The 24,557-nt window shown below is 43.7% G+C and overlaps 1 protein-coding gene across 1 annotated transcript; it reads left to right on the forward strand.

Moving 5' to 3' along the window:
- Positions 1-643: 643 nt before the first annotated feature.
- On the forward strand, positions 644-1,545 carry LOC135521378 (uncharacterized; the record flags this gene model as incomplete). Its single annotated transcript, XM_064947280.1, has 2 exons — positions 644-662; positions 1,007-1,545. Coding segments are annotated over 2 exons (558 nt in total), but the record flags the coding sequence as incomplete, so codon positions are not given.
- Between the last annotated feature and the right edge of the window lie 23,012 nt (positions 1,546-24,557).

Below are 24,557 nucleotides of genomic sequence, written 5' to 3' on the forward strand. Positions count from 1 at the left end.
TACCACTACCACTACCACTACCACTACCACTGCCACTCCATCCACTACCACTACCTCTACCACTACCACTCCATCCACTACCACTACCACTCCATCCACTACCACTACCACTACCACTACCACTACCACTACATCCACTACCACTACCACTGCCACTACCACTCCATCCACTACCACTACCACTCCATCCACTACCACAACCACTCCATCCACTACCACTACCACGACCACTGCCACTCCATCCTCTACCACTACCACTACCACTACCACTACCACTACCACTACCACTACCACTACCACTCCATCCACTACCACTACCACTCCATCCACTACCACTACCACTGCCACTCCATTCACTACCACTGCCACTCCATCCACTACCACTACCACTACCACTCCATCCACTACCACTACCACTCAATCCACTACCACTACCACTACCACTACCACTCCATCCACTACCACTACCACTCCATCCACTACCACTACCACTGCCACTCCATCCACTACCACTACCACTACCACTCCATCCACTACCACTACCACTCAATCCACTACCACTACCACTACCACTCCATCCACTAACCCTAGCACTACCACTACCACTCCATCCACTACCACTACCACTACCACTCCATCCACTACCACTACCACTACCACTACCACTGCCACTCCATCCACTACCACTACCTCTACCACTAACACTCCATCCACTACCACTACCACTCCATCCACTACCACTACCACTACCACTACCACTACCACTACCACTCCATCCACTACCACTACCACTGCCACTCCATTCACTACCACTACCACTCCATCCACTACCACTACCACTCCATTCACTACCACTACCACTGCTACTCCATCCACTACCACTACCACTACCACTACCACTACCACTACCACTCCATCCATTAACACTACCACTACCAGTACCACTCCATCCACTACCACTCATCCACTACCACTGCCACTCCATCCACTACCACTACCACTCCATCCACTACCACTACCACTCCATCCACTACCACTACCACTACCACTGCCACTACCACCGCCACTCCATCCACTACCACTACCACTCCATCCACTACCACTACCACTACCACTGCCACTACCACCGCCACTCCATCCACTACCACTACCACTACCACCACCACTCCATCCACTACTACTACCACTACCACTACCACTACCACTCCATCCACTACCACTACCACTGCCACTACCACTGCCACTCCATCCACTACCACTACCACTCCATCCACTACCACTACCACTCCATCCACTACCACTACCACTACCACTACCACTACCACTGCCACTCCATCCACTACCACTGCCACTCCATCCACTACCACTACCACTACCACTACCACTCCATCCACTACCACTACCACTACCACTACCACTACCACTACCACTCCATCCACTACCACAACCACTCCATCCATTACCACTACCACGCCATCCACTACCACTACCACTACCACTCCATCCACTACCACTACCACTACCACTACCACTACCACTACCACTACCACTCCATCCACTACTACTACCACTACCACTCCATCCACTACCACTACCACTACCACTACCACTCCATCCACTACCACTACCACTGCCACTCCATTCACTACCACTACCACTCCATCCACTACCACTACCACTCCATCCACTACCACTACCACTACCACTACCACTCCATCCATTACCACTACCACTACCACTACCACTCCATCCACTACCACTCATCCACTACCACTACCACTACCACTACCACTACCACTCCATCCACTACCACTACCACTGCCACTCCATTCACTACCACTACCACTCCATCCACTACCACTACCACTCCATTCACTACCACTACCACTGCTACTCCATCCACTACCACTACCACTACCACTACCACTCCATCCATTACCACTACCACTACCACTACCACTCCATCCACTACCACTCCATCCACTACCACTACCACTACCACTACCACTACCACTCCATCCACTACCACTACAACTGCCACTCCATTCACTACCACTACCACTCCATCCACTACCACTACCACTCCATTCACTACCACTACCACTGCTACTCCATCCACTACCACTACCACTACCACTACCACTACCACTCCATCCACTACCACTACCACTCCATTCACTACCACTACCACTGCTACTCCATCCACTACCACTACCACTACCACTACCACTACCACTCCATCCATTACCACTACCACTACCACTACCACTCCATCCACTACCACTACCACTACCACTACCACTCCATCCACTACCACTACCATTACCACTGCCACTACCACCGCCACTCCATCCACTACCACTACCACTACCACTACCACCACCACTCCATCCACTACTACTACCACTACCACTACCACTACCACTGCCACTACCACTGCCACTCCATCCACTACCACTACCAATCCATCCACTACCACTACCACTCCATCCACTACCACTACCACTACCACTACCACTACCACTACCACTACCACTGCCACTCCATCCACTACCACTGCCACTCCATCCACTACCACTACCACTACCACTGCCACTCCATCCAATACCACTACCACTACCACTACCACTACCACTACCACTCCATCCACTACCACAACCACTCCATCCACTACCACTACCACGCCATCCACTACCACTACCACTACCACTCCATCCACTACCACTACCACTACCACTCCATCCACTACCACTACCACTCCATCCACTACCACTACCAATCCATCCACTACCACTACCACTACCACTCCATCCACTACCACTACCACTACCACTCCATCCACTACCACTCCATCCACTACCACTCCATCCACTACCACTCCATTCACTACCACTCCATTCACTACCCCTCCATTCACTACCACTTCCTCCACTACCACTACCACTACCACTCCATTCACTACCACTCCATTCACTACCACTCCATCCACTACCACTCCATTCACTACCACTACCACTACCACTACCACTCCATCCACTACCACTACCACTACCACTCCATCCACTACCACTACCACTCCATCCACTACCACTACCACTCCATTCACTACCACTACCACTCAATCCACTACCACTACCACTCCATCCACTACCACTACCACTCCATTCACTACCACTACCACTCCATCCACTACCACTACCACTCCATCCACTACCACTACCACTCCATCCACTACCACTACCACTACCACTCCATTCACTACCACTGCCACTACAACTACCACTACCACTACCACTCCATCCACTTCCACTACCACTACCACAACCTCTACCACTACCACTACCACTCCATCCACTACCACTACCACTCCATCCACTACCACTACCACTACCACTGCCACTACCACTACCACTACCACTCCATCCACTACCTCTACCACTACCACTACCACTCCATCAACTTCCACTACCACTACCACAACCTCTACCACTACCACTACCACTCCATCCACTACCACTACCACTCCATCCACTCTCACTACCACTCCATCCACTACCACTACCACTCCATCCACTACCACTACCACTACAACTCCATCCACTACCACTACCACTACCACTGCCACTACCACTCCATCCACTACCACTACCACTCCATCCACTCTCACTACCACTCCATCCACTACCACTACCACTCCATCCACTACCACTACCACTACAACTCCATCCACTACCACTGCCACTACCACTACCACTACCACTCCATCCACTACCTCTACCACTACCACTACCACTCCATCAACTTCCACTACCACTACCACAACCTCTACCACTACCACTACCACTCCATCCACTACCACTACCACTCCATCCACTACCACTACCACTCCATCCACTACCACTCCATCCACTTATGCTAGCAGCATTCCACCCTGCATACCACTGCTGGCTTGCTTCTGAAGCTAAGCAGGGTTGGTCCTGGTCAGTCCCTGGATGGGAGACCAGATGCTGCTGGAAGTGGTGTTGGAGGGCCAGCAGGAGGCACTCTTTCCTCTGGTCTGAAAAAATATCCCAATTCCCCAGGGCAGTGATTGGGGACACTGCCCTGTGTAGGGTGCCGTCTTTCAGATGCGAAGTTAAACGGGTGTCCTGACTCTCTGAGGTCATTAAAGATCCCATGGCACTCATCGTAAGAGTTAGGGGTGTTAACCCCGGTGTCCTGACTCTCTGAGGTCATTAAAGATCCCATGTCACTTATCGTCAGAGTTAGGGGTGTTAACCCCGGTGTCCTGACTCTCTGAGGTCATTAAAGATCCCATGTCACTTATCGTAAGAGGAGGGGTATTAACCCCAGTGTCCAGACTCTCTGAGGTCATTAAAGATCCCATGGCACTTATCGTAAGAGGAGGGGTGTTAACCCCAGTGTCCAGACTCTCTGAGGTCATTAAAGATCCCATGGCACTTATCGTAAGAGGAGGGGTGTTAACCCCAGTGTCCAGACTCTCTGAGGTCATTAAAGATCCCATGGCACTTATCGTAAGAGTAGGGGTGTTAACCCCGGTGTCCTGACTCTCTGAGGTCATTAAAGATCCCATGGCACTTATCGTAAGAGGAGGGGTGTTAACCCCAGTGTCCTGGCGAAATTCCCAATCTGACCCTCAAACCATCACGGTCAACTAATAATCCCCAGTTTACAATTGGCTCATTCATCCCCCTCCTCTCCCCTGTAACTATTCCCCAGGTCGTTGCTGTAATTGAGAACGTATTCTCAGTCAATTTACCTGGTAAAATAACGGATAAATAAATAAATAAAACTACCACTACCACTCCATCCACTACCACTCAAACACAGCATGCCGGTCTGACTGATTTTTTCAGTGTGGACCGAATGACATCATTTTATCTGCCTACTTTTGAGGGAGAACAAGGTCCCCAAGGAAGTATTTTTCAGTAGCATACACAAGATGGCAGTGTTATTCCATACAGTTGGTGCTCTACCTTGTTCTTAAGCATTACCTCATTATTGTGGACCAACTACCTCTTCCAGACACTCAGTTGCACACAGTTCATTATGTTGTTCCATGAATGAAACCAGGAACGCGCTGACTATATCAAATAAAGCCAACAAAAAAATAAACATTATTTGTCACATGCTTGGTAAACAACAGGTGTAGACTAACAGTGAAATGCTTACTGACGGGTCCTTTTCCAGCAACACAGAGTTAAAGATAAAATAAAATATACAGAAAAAGGGAAATAATGAATAAAAACACAGTGAATAATGAATAACAATCATGAGTAAAAATAACAGGGCTGTATACAGGCAGTGCCAGTACTGAGTTGATGTGCAGGGGTACGAGGTAATAACATGGCTATATACAGGGGTACGAGGTTATAACATGGCTATATACAGGGGTACGAGGTTATAACATGGCTATATACAGGGGTACGAGGTAATCACATGGCTATATACAGGGAATATGAGGTAATAACATGGCTATATACAGGGAAAATGAGGTAATAACAGGGCTATATACAGGGGTATGAGGTAATAACATGGCTATATACAGGGAATATGAGGTAATAACATGGCTATATACAGGGAATATGAGGTAATAACATGGCTATATACAGGGAATATGAGGTAATAACATGGCTATATACAGGGAATATGAGGTAATAACATGGCTATATACAGGGTAATATGGAGGTAATAATAACATGGCTATATACAGGGAATATGAGGTAATAACATGGCTATATACAGGGGCTAGGTAATAACATGGCTATATACAGGGAATATGAGGTAATAACATGGCTATATACAGGGAATATGAGGTAATAACATGGCTATATACAGGGTATATGAGGTAATAACATGGCTATATACAGGGAATATGAGGTAATAACATGGCTATATACAGGGAATATGAGGTAATAACATGGCTATATACAGGGAATATGAGGTAATAACATGGCTATATACAGGGAATATGAGGTAATAACATGGGGAATATGAGGTAATAACATGTAATAACTATATACAGGGAATAATAATCACATGGCTATATAACATGGCTATATACAGGGAATATGAGGTAATAACATGGCTATATACAGGGAATATGAGGTAATAACATGGCTATATACAGGGAATATGAGGTAATCACATGGAATATGAGTATAATGGCTATATACAGGGAATATGGTAATAACTATATACAGGGAATATGAGGTAATAACATGGCTATATACAGGGAATATGAGGTAATAACATGGCTATATACAGGGAATACATGGAGATAATAACATGGCTATATACAGGGAATATGAGGTAATAACATGGCTATATACAGGGAATATGAGGTAATAAATGGCTATATGGCTATATACAGGGAATATGAGGTAATAACATGGCTATATACAGGGAATATGAGGTAATAACATGGCTATATACAGGGAATATGAGGTAATAACATGGCTATATACAGGGAATATGAGGTAATAACATGGCTATATACAGGGAATATGAGGTAATAACATGGCTATATACAGGGAATATGTGGTAATCACATGGCTATATACAGGGGTACGAGATAACATGGCTATATACAGGGAATATGAGGTAATAACATGGCTATATACAGGGAATATGAGGTAATAACATGGCTATATACAGGGAATATGAGGTAATAACATGGCTATATACAGGGAATATGAGGTAATAACATGGCTATATACAGGGAATATGAGGTAATCACATGGCTATATACAGGGAATATGAGGTAATAACATGGCTATATACAGGGAATATGAGATAATAACATGGCTATATACAGGGAATATGAGGTAATAACATGGCTATATACAGGGAATATGAGGTAATCACATGGCTATATACAGGGAATACGAGGGGTAATAACATGGCTATATACAGGGAATATGAGGTAATAACATGGTAATAATAACATGGCTATATACAGGGAATATGAGGTAATAACATGGCTATATACAGGGAATATGAGGTAATAACATGGCTATATACAGGGAATATGAGGTAATAACATGGCTATATACAGGGAATATGAGGTAATAACATGGCTATATACAGGGAATATGAGGTAATAACATGGCTATATACAGGGAATATGAGGTAATAACATGGCTATATACAGGGAATATGAGGTAATAACATGGCTATATGGCTATATACAGGGAATATGAGGTAATAACATGGCTATATACAGGGATATATAATAACATGGCTAATAACATGGTAATAACATGGCTATATATACAGGGAATATGAGGTAATAACATGGCTATATACAGGGAATATGAGGTAATAACATGGCTATATACAGGGAATATGAGGTAATAACATGGCTATATACAGGGAATATGAGGTAATAAATATACAGGGAATATGAGGTAATAACATGGCTATATACAGGGAATATGAGGTAATAACATGGCTATATACAGGGAATATGAGGTAATAACATGGCTATATACAGGGGGTAATAACATGGCTATATAGGGGAGGTAATAACATGAGGTAATGGCTATATACATGATGAGGTAATAACATGGCTATATACAGGGAATATGAGGTAATAACATGGCTATATATACAGGGAATATGAGGTAATAACATGGCTATATAACATGGCTATATACAGGGAATATGAGGTAATAACATGGCTATATACAGGGAATATGAGGTAATAACATGGCTATATACAGGTAATAACAATATACAGGGAGGTAATAACATGGCTATATACAGGGAATATGAGGTAATAACATGGCTATATACAGGGAATATGAGGTAATAACATGGCTATATACAGGGGTATGAGGTAATAACATGGCTATATACAGGGAGGTATAACATGGCTAATAACATAACATGGCTATATATGAGGTAATAACATGGCTATATACAGGGAATATGAGGTAATAACATGGCTATATACAGGGAATATGAGGTAGGGAATATGAGGTAATAACATGGCTATATACAGGGAATATGAGGTAATAACATGGCTATATACAGGGAATATGGTAATAACATGGCTATATACAGGGAATATGAGGTAATATGGCTATATACAGGGAATATGTAATAACATATATACAGGGAATATGAGGTAATAACATGGCTATATACAGGGAATATGAGATAATAACATGGCTATATACAGGGAATATGAGGTAATAACATGGCTATATACAGGGAATATGAGGTAATAACATGGCTATATACAGGGAATATGAGGTAATAACATGGCTATATACAGGGAATATGAGGTAATAACATGGCTATATACAGGGAATATGAGGTAATAACATGGCTATATACAGGGAATATGAGATAATAACATGGCTATATACAGGGAATATGAGGTAATAACATGGCTATATACAGGGAATATGTGGTAATCACATGGCTATATACAGGGGTACGAGATAATAACATGGCTATATACAGGGAATATGAGGTAATAACATGGCTATATACAGGGAATATGAGGTAATAACATGGCTATATACAGGGAATATGAGGTAATAACATGGCTATATACAGGGAATATGAGGTAATAACATGGATACAGGGAATATGAGGTAATAACATGGCTATATACAGGGAATATGAGGTAATAACATGGCTATATACAGGGAATATGAGGTAATAACATGGCTATATACAGGGGTACGAGGTAATAACATGGCTATATACAGGGAATATGAGGTAATAACATGGCTATATACAGGGAATATGAGGTAATAACATGGCTATATACAGGGAATATGAGGTAATAACATGGCTATATACAGGGAATATGAGCTAATAACATGGCTATATACAGGGAATATGAGGTAATAACATGGCTATATACAGGGAATATGAGGTAATAATATACATGAGGTAATAACATGGCTATATACAGGGAATATGAGGTAATAACATGGCTATATACAGGGAATATGAGGTAATAACATGGCTATATACAGGGAATATGAGGAATATGACAGGGTAATAACATGGCTATATACAGGGAATATGAGGTAATAACATGGCTATATACAGGGAATATGAGGTAATAACATGGCTATATACAGGGAATATGAGATAATAACATGGCTATATACAGGGAATATGAGCTAATCACATGGCTATATACAGGGAATATGTAATAACATGGCTATATACAGGAATAATATAATAACATGGCTATATACAGGGAATATGAGGTAATAACATGGCTATATACAGGGCTATATGAGGTAATAACATGGCTATATACAGGGAATATGAGGTAATAACATGGCTATATACAGGGAATATGAGGCTATAATAACATGGCTATATACAGGGAATATGAGGTAATAACATGGCTATATACAGGGAATATGAGGTAATAACATGGCTATATACAGGGAATATGAGGTAATAACATGGCTATATACAGGGATATGAGGTAATAACATGGCTATATACAGGGATATGAGGTAATAACATGGATACATACATAGGAATATGTGGTAATAACATGGATATATACAGGGAATATGAGGTAATAACATGGCTATATACAGGGAATATGAGATAATAACATGGCTATATACAGGGAATATGAGGTAATAACATGGCTATATACAGGGAATATGAGGTAATAACATGGCTATATACAGGGAATATGAGGTAATAACATGGCTATATACAGGGAATATGAGGTAATAACATGGCTATATACAGGGAATATGAGGTAATAACATGGCTATATACAGGGAATATGAGGTAATAACATGGCTATATACAGGGAATATGAGGTAATAACATGGCTATATACAGGGAATATGAGGTAATAACATGGCTATATACAGGGATATGAGGTAATAACATGGCTATATACAGGGAATATGAGGTAATAACATGGCAGGGAATATATATAACAGGGAATATGAGGTAATAACATGGCTATATACAGGGAATATGAGGTAATAACATGGCTATATACAGGGAATATGAGGTAATAACATGGCTATATACAGGGAATATGAGGTAATAACATGGCTATATACAGGGAATATGAGGTAATAACATGGCTATATACAGGGAATATGAGGTAATAACATGGCTATATACAGGGAATATGAGGTAATAACATGGCTATATACAGGGAATATGAGGTAATAACATGGCTATATACAGGGAATATGAGGTAATAACATGGCTATATACAGGGAATATGAGGTAATAACATGGCTATATACAGGGAATATGAGATAATAACATGGCTATATACAGGGAATATGAGGTAATAACATGGCTATATACAGGGAGTACCAGGTAATAACATGGCTATATACAGGGAATATGAGGTAATAACATGGCTATATACAGGGAATATGAGGTAATAACATGGCTATATACAGGGAATATGAGGTAATAACATGGCTATATACAGGGAATATGAGGTAATAACATGGCTATATACAGGGAATATGAGGTAATAACATGGCTATATACAGGTAATAACATGGCTATATACAGGGAATATGAGGTAATAACATGGCTATATACATGGGGAATATGAGGTAATAACATGGCTATATACAGGGAATATGAGGTAATAATAACATGGCTATATACAGGGAATATGAGGTAATAACATGGCTATATACATGAGGTAATAACATGGCTATATACAGGGAATATGAGGTAATAACATGGCTATATACAGGGAATATGAGGTAATAACATGGCTATATACAGGGGAATATAGGTAATACATGGGGGTATGAGGTAATAACATGGCTATATACAGGGAATATGAGGTAATAACATGGCTATATACAGGGAATATGAGGTAATAACATGGCTATATACAGGGGTAATAATAATGGCTATATACAGGAATATGAGGTAATAACATGGCTATATACAGGGAATATGAGGTAATAACATGGCTATATACAGGGAATATGAGGTAATAACATGGCTATATACAGGGTAATAACATGGCTATATGATGGTAATAACATGGCTATATACAGGTAATAACATGGCTATATGAGGTAATAACATGGCTATATACAGGGAATATGAGGTAATAACATGGCTATATACAGGGTAATAACATGGCTATATACAGGGAATATGAGGTAATAACATGGCTATAACATGAGGTAATAACATGGCTATATACAGGGAATATGAGGTAATAACATGGCTATATACAGGGAATATGAGGTAATAACATGGCTATATACAGGGAATATGAGGTAATAACATGGCTATATACATGGCATGGCTATATACATGGGTAATAACATGGCTATATGAGGTAATAACATGGCTATATACAGGGAATATGAGGTAATAACATGGCTATATACAGGTATGAGGTAATAACATGGCTATATACAGAGGTAATAACATGGCTATATACAGGGAATAGGGTAATAACATAATAACATGGCTATATACAGGGAATATGAGGTAATAACATGGCTATGAGGTAATAACATGGCTATATACAGGGAATAAGGTAATATGGAGGTAATAACATGGCTATATACAGGGAATATGAGGTAATAACATGGCTATATACAGGGAATATGAGGTAATAACATGGCTATATACAGGGAATATGAGGTAATAACATGGCTATATACAGGGAGTAGCAGTACCAGTATCAGTCGGTGTGTGTAGTTGGTGTATGTAGTGTGTGTGTGTGTGTGTGTGTGTGTGTGTGTGTGTGTGTGTGTGTGTGTGTGTGTGTGTGTGTGTGTGTGTGTGTGTGTGTGTGTGTGTGCGTGTGTGTATGTGTGTGTGTGTGTGTGTCAGTGTAACAATGTGTGAGTGTGTGGGTAGGGTCCCGTGTGTGCAGTGTGAGCCAGTGCAAATGGATCAATGCAGTTAGTCTGGGTAGCCATTTGATTAGCTAATTAGCAGCCTTTGTTTAGAGGTCTTATAGATTAAGAGTAGAAGCTGTTCAGGGTCCTGTTGGTTCCAGAATTGGTGCACTGGTACTGCTTGCCGTGCGGCAGCAGAGAGATCAGTCTATGGGTTGGGCTGCTGGAGTCTTTGAAAAATGTTTGGGCCTTCCTCTGACACGGCTCAGTATAGAGGTCCTGGATGGCAGGGAACTCGTCCCCAGTGATGTACTTGGCCGTTCGCACTACCCTCTGACATGGCTCAGTATAGAGGTCCTGGATGGCAGGGAACTCGTCCCCAGTGATGTACTTGGCCGTTCGCACTACCCTCTGACACTGCCTGGTATAGAGGTCCTGGATGGCAGGGAACTCGTCCCCAGTGATGTACTTGGCCGTTCGCACTACCCTCTGTAGCGCCTTGCGGTCGGATGCCAAGCAGCTTCCATACCAAGCGCTGATGCAGCCAGTCAAGATGCTCTCGATGGCGTAGCTGAATAACGTTTTGAAGACCTGAGGGTCCATGCCAAATCGTTTCAGCCTCCTGAGAGGGAAGAGGCGTTGTCATGCCCTGTTGTTTTGGCCCAAGTTAATTCCTTAGTGATGTGGACACTTTAAACTCTCCACCCGCTCCACTACAACCTCATCGATGTGGATGGGGGCGTGCTCGCGGTTGCAGAGGGAGGAGTCCCAGGGTCCTGAGCTTGGTGATGAGCTTATAGGGTACTATGTTGTTGAATGTTAAGCTGTAGTCAATGAACAGCGTTTTTACACATGTATTCCTTTTGTCCAGGAGGGTGAGGGCAGTGTGGAGTGCAATAGAGATTGTGTCATCTGTGGATCTGTTTGGGGGCGGTGTGTGAATTAGACTGGGTCCAGGGTGTCTGGGATGATGGCGTTACTGTAAGTCAGGAGGAGTCTTTCAAAGCATTTCATGGCTATAGATGTGAGTGCTACGGGGCATTCTTGGGCACAGGGACTATGGTGGTTTGCTTGAAACAAATTGGTATTGCAGACCCTGGTCATGGATAGGTTGAAAATGCCAGTGAAGACACTTACCAGATGGTCAGCTCTGAGTATGTGTCATGATATTCCACCTGGCCCTGTTTAAAGGTCCTACTCATGTTGTCTACAGAGAGGGAGATCAACCAGTCGTCCAGAACAGCTGGTGCTCTCGTTCATGGTTCAGTGTTTCTTAACTAGAAGCGAGCATAGAAGGCATTTAGCTCATCTGGTAGGCTTGCGTCTCTGGGCAGCTCGCAGCTGGGTTTCTCTTTGTAATCTCTCATAGTTTTCAAGCCCGGTTACATCAGTCGAGCATCAGAGCCGGCGTAGTAGAATTGAATCTTTGATCTGTATTGACACTTTGCCTGTTGACACAGGGCTTGTCAGAGGTCTTAGCGTCTGGATAGTGTCCCGCTACTTGAAAGCGGCAGTTTGTAACCCATGGCTTCTGGTTGGGGTATGTACGTAAGGTCAGGGTGTGGGACCACGTCGTTGATGCTCTTATCTATGAAGCCAATGACTTATGTGGTAAACGCCTCAGTATTATCAGATGAGTCCCAAAACATATTCCAGTCTGTGCTAGCAAAACAGTCCTGTAGCTTAGCAACCATTTCGTCGGACCACTTCCGTATTTGATTGGGTCACTGGTACTTCCTGTTTGAGTTTTTACAGGTGAGGGAGGGTCTTGTATGTGTTTCTGTGTGTGGAGTAAAGTTAGAGTTTACACACATATTTATTCCTATGTCTTAGCATGGTCATTACTTCATGTCATATAAATACACATTAGGTATGATTTAGGGCATACTGTAGTTCAATATGTATGGTACAAATGAAATGACTTGAGGTTTAACCAGGAGCTTGGCCTAAGACAGCAGTTTTTAATGTATTTTTTTACCTTTATTTGACCAGGCAAGTCAGTTAAGAACAAATTCTTGTTTTCAATGACAGCCTAGGAACAGTGGGTTAACTGCCTGTTCAGGGGCAGAAAGACAGATTTGTACCTTGTCAGCTCGGGGGTTTGAACTTGCAACCTTCCGATTACTAGTCCAACACTCTAACCACTAGGCTACTCTGATATGTGATGTGGTTGAAACTCTTCTGTATGACTAAGAGTTAATTATGAAGGACTACAACATCAAGCGTGACATGTTTACAATCTCTTCGGAATATTGCTGTAATCTGGTCACAGGACACATTTATACCAGTTGGTAGGAGGAGGCCATAGCTTTTCAGGCCAGTTATATAATAACTGGAGGACTTGCTTCCATTCAGCCACAAGAGCATTAGTGAGGTCGGGCAATGATGTTAGGCGATTAGGCCTCCTGGCTCGCAGTCGGAGTTCCAATTGTCATTGGCGCTGAGCTTTACACCACTCCAGCTGATGCTTGGCATTGAGCATGGTGATCTTAGGCTTGTGTGCGGCTGCTCAGCCACGGAAACCCATATCACGAAGCTCCCAACAAACAGTTATTGTGCCGACGTTCCTTCTAGAGGCAGTTTGGACAGAAGATTTTTACACGCTTACGAGATCTTCAGTTTCTTGGCAATTTCACGCAGAACAAGAATAGACTGATGAGTTTCAGAAGAAAGGTTTTTGTTTCTGGACATTTTGAGCCTGTAATCGAACCCACAAATGCTGATGCTTCAAATACTCAACTAGTCTAAAGAAGGCCAGTTTAATTGATTATTTAATCAGAACAACAGCTTCCAGCTGTGCTAACATAATTGCAAAAGGGTTTTCTAATGATCAATTAGCCTTTTAAAATGATAAACTTGGATTAGCTAACACGAGGTGCCGTTGGAACACAGGAGTGATGGTTGCTGATAATGGGCCTCTGTACTCATATGTAGATATTCCATTTAAAAAATCAGCCGTTTCCAGCTACAATAGTCATTTACAACATTAAGAATATCTACACTGTATTTCCGATCAATATGATGTTATTTTAATGGACGACAAATGTGCTTTTCTTACCAAGAACAAGGACATTTCTAAGTGACCCCCAACTTTTGAACGGTAGCGTAACGGTCTATTATAAATCTAAAGAAGTACTTTTTTGTTGTTGGCAACACTCGTTTGTTATAAACTCATCAGTCTCATCAGTCGCTCCATCTACACTCAGCTAGTCACCCTGTTGGTGGCCGATACAGTATTACAGTACACCCAGCTAGTCGCCCTGTTGGTGGCTGATACAGTATTACAGTACACCCAGCTAGTCGCCCTGTTGGTGGCCGATACAGTATTACAGTACACCCAGCTAGTCACCCTGTTGGTGGCCGATACAGTATTACAGTACACCCAGCTAGTCACCCTGTTGGTGGCTGATACAGTATTACAGTACACCCAGCTAGTCACCCTGTTGGTGGCCGATACAGTATTACAGTACACCCAGCTAGTCGCCCTGTTGGTGGCTGATACAGTATTACAGTACACCCAGCTAGTCGCCCTGTTGGTGGCTGATACAGTATTACAGTACACCCAGCTAGTCACCCTGTTGGTGGCCGATACAGTATTACAGTACACCCAGCTAGTCACCCTGTTGGTGGCTGATACAGTATTACAGTACACCCAGCTAGTCGCCCTGTTGGTGGCTGATACAGTATTACAGTACACCCAGCTAGTCACCCTGTTGGTGGCTGATACAGTATTACAGTACACCCAGCTAGTCGCCCTGTTGGTGGCTGATACAGTATTACAGTACACCCAGCTAGTCGCCCTGTTGGTGGCTGATACAGTATTACAGTACACCCAGCTAGTCACCCTGTTGGTGGCTGATACAGTATTACAGTACACCCAGCTAGTCACCCTGTTGGTGGCTGATACAGTATTACAGTACACCCAGCTAGTCACCCTGTTGGTGGCTGATACAGTATTACAGTACACCCAGCTAGTCACCCTGTTGGTGGCCGATACAGTATTACAGTACACCCAGCTAGTCGCCCTGTTGGTGGCTGATACAGTATTACAGTACACTCAGCTAGTCACCCTGTTGGTGGCCGATACAGTATTACAGTACACCCAGCTAGTCACCCTGTTGGTGGCTGATACAGTATTACAGTACACCCAGCTAGTCACCCTGTTGGTGGCTGATACAGTATTACAGTACACCCAGCTAGTCACCCTGTTGGTGGCTGATACAGTATTACAGTACACCCAGCTAGTCGCCCTGTTGGTGGCTGATACAGTATGACAGTACACCCAGCTAGTCGCCCTGTTGGTGGCTGATACAGTATTACAGTACACCCAGCTAGTCACCCTGTTGGTGGCCGATACAGTATTACAGTACACCCAGCTAGTCGCCCTGTTGGTGGCTGATACAGTATTACAGTACACTCAGCTAGTCACCCTGTTGGTGGCCGATACAGTATTACAGTACACCCAGCTAGTCACCCTGTTGGTGGCTGATACAGTATTACAGTACACCCAGCTAGTCGCCCTGTTGGTGGCTGATACAGTATTACAGTACACCCAGCTAGTCGCCCTGTTGGTGGCTGATACAGTATTACAGTACACCCAGCTAGTCGCCCTGTTGGTGGCTGATACAGTATTACAGTACACCCAGCTAGTCGCCCTGTTGGTGGCCGATACAGTATTACAGTACACCCAGCTAGTCACCCTGTTGGTGGCTGATACAGTATTACAGTACACCCAGCTAGTCACCCTGTTGGTGGCCGATACAGTATTACAGTACACCCAGCTAGTCGCCCTGTTGGTGGCTGATACAGTATTACAGTACACCCAGCTAGTCACCCTGTTGGTGGCTGATACAGTATTACAGTACACCCAGCTAGTCACCCTGTTGGTGGCCGATACAGTATTACAGTACACCCAGCTAGTCGCCCTGTTGGTGGCTGATACAGTATTACAGTACACCCAGCTAGTCGCCCTGTTGGTGGCCGATACAGTATTACAGTACACCCAGCTAGTCGCCCTGTTGGTGGCTGATACAGTATTACAGTACACCCAGCTAGTCGCCCTGTTGGTGGCTGATACAGTATTACAGTACACCCAGCTAGTCACCCTGTTGGTGGCTGATACAGTATTACAGTACACCCAGCTAGTCGCCCTGTTGGTGGCTGATACAGTATTACAGTACACCCAGCTAGTCGCCCTGTTGGTGGCCGATACAGTATTACAGTACACCCAGCTAGTCGCCCTGTTGGTGGCTGATACAGTATTACAGTACACCCAGCTAGTCGCCCTGTTGGTGGCTGATACAGTATTACAGTACACCCAGCTAGTCACCCTGTTGGTGGCTGATACAGTATGACAGTACACCCAGCTAGTCGCCCTGTTGGTGGCTGATACAGTATTACAGTACACCCAGCTAGTCACCCTGTTGGTGGCTGATACAGTATTACAGTACACCCAGCTAGTCGCCCTGTTGGTGGCCGATACAGTATTACAGTACACCCAGCTAGTCGCCCTGTTGGTGGCTGATACAGTATTACAGTACACCCAGCTAGTCGCCCTGTTGGTGGCCGATACAGTATTACAGTACACCCAGCTAGTCACCCTGTTGGTGGCTGATACAGTATTACAGTACACCCAGCTAGTCGCCCTGTTGGTGGCCGATACAGTATTACAGTACACCCAGCTAGTCGCCCTGTTGGTGGCTGATACAGTATTACAGTACACCCAGCTAGTCGCCCTGTTGGTGGCTGATACAGTATTACAGTACACCCAGCTAGTCACCCTGTTGGTGGCTGATACAGTATTACAGTACACCCAGCTAGTCGCCCTGTTGGTGGCTGATACAGTATTACAGTACACCCAGCTAGTCACCCTGTTGGTGGCTGATACAGTATTACAGTACACCCAGCTAGTCACCCTGTTGGTGGCTGATACAGTATTACAGTACACCCAGCTAGTCACCCTGTTGGTGGCTGATACAGTATTACAGTACACCCAGCTAGTCGCCCTGTTGGTGGCTGATACAGTATTACAGTACACCCAGCTAGTCGCCCTGTTGGTGGCTGATACAGTATTACAGTACACCCAGCTAGTCGCCCTGTTGGTGGCTGATACAGTATTACAGTACACCCAGCTAGTCGCCCTGTTGGTGGCTGATACAGTATTACAGTACACCCAGCTAGTCACCCTGTTGGTGGCTGATACAGTATTACAGTACACCCAGCTAGTCACCCTGTTGGTGGCTGATACAGTATTACAGTACACCCAGCTAGTCACCCTGTTGGTGGCTGATACAGTATTACAGTACACCCAGCTAGTCGCCCTGTTGGTGGCTGATACAGTATTACAGTACACCCAGCTAGTCGCCCTGTTGGTGGCTGATACAGTATTACAGTACACCCAGCTAGTCGCCCTGTTGGTGGCTGATACAGTATTACAGTACACCCAGCTAGTCGCCCTGTTGGTGGCTGATACAGTATTACAGTACACCCAGCTAGTCGCCCTGTTGGTGGCTGATACAGTATTACAGTACACCCAGCTAGTCACCCTGTTGGTGGCTGATACAGTATTACAGTACACCCAGCTAGTCACCCTGTTGGTGGCTGATACAGTATTACAGTACACCCAGCTAGTCGCCCTGTTGGTGGCTGATACAGTATTACAGTACACCCAGCTAGTCACCCTGTTGGTGGCCGATACAGTATTACAGTACACCCAGCTAGTCGCCCTGTTGGTGGCTGATACAGTATTACAGTACACCCAGCTAGTCGCCCTGTTGGTGGCTGATACAGTATTACAGTACACCCAGCTAGTCGCCCTGTTGGTGGCTGATACAGTATTACAGTACACCCAGCTAGTCACCCTGTTGGTGGCTGATACAGTATTACAGTACACCCAGCTAGTCGCCCTGTTGGTGGCTGATACAGTATTACAGTACACCCAGCTAGTCACCCTGTTGGTGGCCGATACAGTATTACAGTACACCCAGCTAGTCGCCCTGTTGGTGGCTGATACAGTATTACAGTACACCCAGCTAGTCGCCCTGTTGGTGGCTGATACAGTATTACAGTACACCCAGCTAGTCGCCCTGTTGGTGGCTGATACAGTATTACAGTACACCCAGCTAGTCGCCCTGTTGGTGGCTGATACAGTATGACAGTACACCCAGCTAGTCACCCTGTTGGTGGCTGATACAGTATTACAGTACACCCAGCTAGTCACCCTGTTGGTGGCTGATACAGTATTACAGTACACCCAGCTAGTCACCCTGTTGGTGGCCGATACAGTATTACAGTACACCCAGCTAGTCACCCTGTTGGTGGCTGATACAGTATTACAGTACACCCAGCTAGTCACCCTGTTGGTGGCTGATACAGTATTACAGTACACCCAGCTAGTCACCCTGTTGGTGGCCGATACAGTATTACAGTACCACCCAATTTACAGGGCAACATGAGAGCTGGACAACAAAATCATTACGGTTTGATTCATATATCAGTTGTTGTTTTTTATGTCCACAGACCTTAGTTTAGAGTCTGACCAGGTCCTGTAGGTAAACACCTCAAGGATAGATCAATGTCAGCTCACTGGGAAAAGGAAACCCAGACTACCTCCCAAATAGCACCCCCCTTTCCCCCCCCTTTTATAGTGCACTATATTTGTTTCCACCGGAGCCACCATAAGGGCTCGGGTCAAAAGTAGTGCACTACAAAGGGCATAGGGTTCCATTTGGAACACCGGCCCAGTGTGAAGGGGGAAAAAACCGCCAGAGCTTCGGGCCACTGCAGAGACTCATATCGGGATGTCTAGAGCTCTGGCAGTACGGTTTCAAATAATGACCTTAATGTACGAAGGAATTACAAAAACGATCCCCGGTGGTCCAGGACCGCCAGGAAGTGTCAAATAATGGAGCAGTTGGTTTCTAGTAGGTTGATATCTTCTCCAAATGTCTTTTTTCCTTTCCATTCGGTGGTCCTGTGACTTTGAGGCCCGGGACTGCAACCCAAACAGAACCCTATTCCCTATGTATATGTCTCTGGTCGAAAAGTAGTGCGCCGAAAAGGGAATAGAGTGTGATTTGGGACTCAAGTCTGGGTCTGTGAGCCGATGATGGAACTGTGGTGGGACATAATCTAGAGCCGTGTCAAGGAGATTGACCTCGGGAGAATACTGTCCCTCTCCGATCATTTATCGTCACATCCAATCACTGAGGTTGTAGATTAATACCACTGCCCACCCACCTAACGGACCAAATGGAGGAATGAAAAGTGACACTGTGATAAAACAGGATGGAAGCAATGTGTCGTGGCGGGAACCGGGTTCCTGACATTTACCGGGATTTCCCTCCCGTACCCACTCTCTTTTCCCGGGGAGAAACCGTTCTTATTTCTCAAATGGAACTGTTAAATTATATGTCGGGATATATATTTTCATATGGCCTTCTCTGCTCTGCTATCTGCATGTTCAATTATCAACGCTCACGGTGTGTGTGTGTGTGTGTGTGTGTGTGTGTGTGTGTGTGTGTGTGTGTGTGTGTGTGTGTGTGTGTGTGTGTGTGTGTGTGTGTGTGTGTGTGCGTCTGTGTCTGTGTGTGTGTGTGTGTGTGTGTGTGTGTGTGTGTGTGTGTGTGTGTGTGTGTGTGTGTGTGTGTGTGTGTGTATACATATTCTGAAGACGTTGTTGAAAAAGAAGGTGAGAACTGGGTGTCTTTCACTGAACTAGAATTGAAGAAGCAAATTTGATGTTTTTCTGTCTTAAATAAAAGTAATAGTGGAAAAGAATAACGTCTGGACTTGTTAATTTAACCAGGTTTAACCTGATAACCAGGTGTACAGAGAGAGAGAAACCAGCCACAACCTTCCCAAATTCCCCTGATAACCAGGTGTACAGAGAGAGAGAAACCAGCCACAACCTTCCCAAATCCCTCTGATAACCAGGTGTACAGAGAGAGAGAAACCAGCCACAACCTTCCCAAATCCCCCTGATAACCAGGTGTACAGAGAGAGAGAAACCAGCCACAACCTTCCCAAATCCCCCTGATAACCAGGTGTACAGAGAGAGAGAGAGAAACAGCCACAACCTTCACAAATTCCCCCATTGGTGATACTGTCATTGGTGATGCTGTCATTGCTGATGCTGTCATTGCTGATGCTGTCATTGCTGATGCTGTCCTAGGTAATGCTGTCATTGCTGATGCTGTCATTGCTGATGCTGTCATTGCTGATGCTGTCATTGCTGATGCTGTCCTAGGTAATGCTGACATTGCTGATGCTGTCCTAGGTAATGCTGACATTGCTGATGCTGTCATTGCTGATGCTGTCCTAGGTAATGCTGTCATTGGTAATGCTGTCTTTGCTGATGCTGTCATTGCTGATGCTGTCCTAGGTAATGCTGTCCTAGGTAATGCTGTCATTGTTGATGCTGTCATTGCTGATGCTGTCCTAGGTAATGCTGACATTGCTGATGCTGTCATTGCTGATGCTGTCCTAGGTAATGCTGTCATTGGTAATGCTGTCATTGCTGATGCTGTCATTGTTGATTCTGTCAAGCAGAATATGAAAGCAGTCATATGGATTCACGGGGTCAGTACCGTGAGGTTGGTCAATCACGAACGCTACAACTATTAGCTGACAACGAATAGACGAGTTAGGCTGTAAACATATTAGCTCCTCAGCCTAACCCTCTGATGTGTAGCATGTCAGTGTGTTAGGCCAGACACTACAGACAGAACAGATTGTCCCTCGCTCTGACACACACGACTAATAGAACAGTCTAGTAACACGCCCACCAGGCCAGCCAGAAAAGGGATTGGGTTATTTCAAAGATGAATGTGGCTCCCAGCTTTTAGGCACACAACACAAGTCCAGTTAAAGGGAACATTGCATCATTTGATGGCGCATTTCAAATGTCCCTTGGGAAATAGCTGCCTGGAGCTAAATGAAATATATACGGTAGTCATAGTGGTTTTTGGATGCAGCCCACAACTCACTGTGCTGTGCCACTGGTGCTGCTCTCCCAGACAGTTGTCCTTGACGATGTGGTTTAACTTGTCTGTAATGGTAACATTTATTCCTGTCTCAGTTTGAGGAATCTAGAAGCCTATGTTTAATCCTGTCTATTATATCTAATTCTAGGAATCTAGAACCCTATGTTTAGTCCTGTCTATTATATCTAGTTCTAGGAATCTAGAACCCTATGTTTAGTCCTGTCTATTATATCTAGTTCTAGGAATCTAGAACCCTATGTTTAGTCCTGTCTATATATCTAGTTCTAGGAATCTAGAACCCTATGTTTAGTCCTGTCTATTATATCTAGTTCTAGGAATCGAGAACCCGATGTTTACTCCTGTCTATTATATCTAGTTCTAGGAATCTAGAACCCTATGTTTAGTCCTGTCTATTATATCTAGTTCTAGGAATCTAGAACCCTATGTTTAGTCCTGTCTATTATATCTAGTTCTAGGAATCTAGAACCCGATGTTTACTCCTGTCTATTATATCTAGTTCTAGGAATCGAGAACCCTATGTTTACTCCTGTATATTATATCTAGTTCTAGGAATCTAGAACCCTATGTTTACTCCTGTCTATTATATCTAGTTCTAGGAATCGAGAACCCTATGTTTACTCCTGTATATTATATCTAGTTCTAGGAATCTAGAACCCTATGTCTACTCCTGTCTATTATATCTAGTTCTAGGAATCGAGAACCCGATGTTTACTCCTGTCTATTATATCTAGTTCTAGGAATCTAGAACCCTTGAGGACTGACTGTTTTTGAGTAGCACTGCATACTCACAACGAGGCTTGAGCGAATCATAGATTATTATGATAAACAAGTAAAACAGTGTGATAATATACTGTATCTCTAAATGAACTGCAGCTACAACACAGTCAGACAACAGACAGTTACAACACAGTCAGACAATAGACAGTTACAACACAGTCAGACAATAGACAGTTACAACACAGTCAGACAATAGACAGCTACAACACAGTCAGACAATAGACAGTTACAACACAGTCAGACAACAGACAGTTACAACACAGTCAGACAGTAGACAGTTACAACACAGTCAGACAATAGACAGTTACAACAGTCAGACAATAGACAGTTACAACACAGTCAGACAATAGACAGTTACAACACAGTCAGACAATAGACAGTTACAACACAGTCAGACAACAGACAGTTACAACACAGTCAGACAATAGACAGTTACAACACAGTCAGACAATAGACAGTTACAACACAGTCAGACAATAGACAGTTACAACACAGTCAGACAATAGACAGCTACAACACAGTCAGACAACAGACAGTTACAACACAGTCAGACAATAGACAGTTACAACACAGTCAGACAATAGACAGTTACAACACAGTCAGACAATAGACAGTTACAACACAGTCAGACAACAGACAGTTACAACACAGTCAGACAATAGACAGTTACATCACAGTCAGACAACAGACAGTTACAACACAGTCTGACAGTAGACAGCTACAACACAGTCAGACAATAGACAGCTACAACACAGTCAGACAATAGACAGTTACAACACAGTCAGACAACAGACAGTTACAACACAGTCAGACAATAGACAGTTACATCACAGTCAGACAACAGACAATTACAACACAGTCAGACAGTAGACAGTTACAACAGTCAGACAATAGACAGTTACAACACAGTCAGACAATAGACAGTTACAACACAGTCAGACAGTAGACAGTTACAACAGTCAGACAATAGACAGTTACAACACAGTCAGACAATAGACAGTTACAACACAGTCAGACAATAGACAGTTACAACACAGTCAGACAATAGACAGCTACAACACAGTCAGACAATAGACAGTTACAACACAGTCAGACAACAGACAGTTACAACACAGTCAGACAATAGACAGTTACATCACAGTCAGACAACAGACAGTTACAACACAGTCAGACAGTAGACAGTTACAACAGTCAGACAATAGACAGTTACTACAGTCAGACAATAGACCGTTACAACACAGTCAGACAATAGACAGTTACAACAGTCAGACAACAGACAGTTACAACACAGTCAGACAATAGACAGTTACAACACAGTCAGACAATAGACAGTTACAACAGTCAGACAATAGACAGTTACAACACAGTCAGACAATAGACAGTTACAACAGTCAGACAATAGACAGTTACAACAGTTAGACAATAGACAGTTACAACAGTCAGACAACCGACAGTTACAACACAGTCAAGCAACAGACAGTTACAACACAGTCAGACAGTAGACAGTTACAACACAGTCAGACAATAGACAGCTACAACAGTCAGACAATAGACAGCTGCAACAGTCAGACAATAGACAATTACAACACAGTCAGACAACAGACAGTTACAACACAGAAGACCTTCGTAATTGAATATAATTAAATCCAAACCGGGGAATTTCTTTAAAGTTGATTTTTCGGCCTTGCTCAATTGAGTTCAATCTCAGGGTGAACAAAATCTATTCACAATAACACACAGTAGGCACATTTCAAATGAATTTGCACGTCTTCGTTTCAGATAGCCATCAAAGTATGAAGACAGAGATTTGTAGTGGTTTGTTTACCTTGTTTACCTTGTTGAAATTCACCCAAATCAATTTAAATAAATGAGTTTTATGGCTGAATAGGACACAAAGACCTTTTCATAAAGT

Source organism: Oncorhynchus masou, chromosome 29 (genome assembly GCF_036934945.1).
Source record: "Oncorhynchus masou masou isolate Uvic2021 chromosome 29, UVic_Omas_1.1, whole genome shotgun sequence".
Taxonomy (NCBI): Eukaryota; Metazoa; Chordata; class Actinopteri; order Salmoniformes; family Salmonidae; genus Oncorhynchus; species Oncorhynchus masou.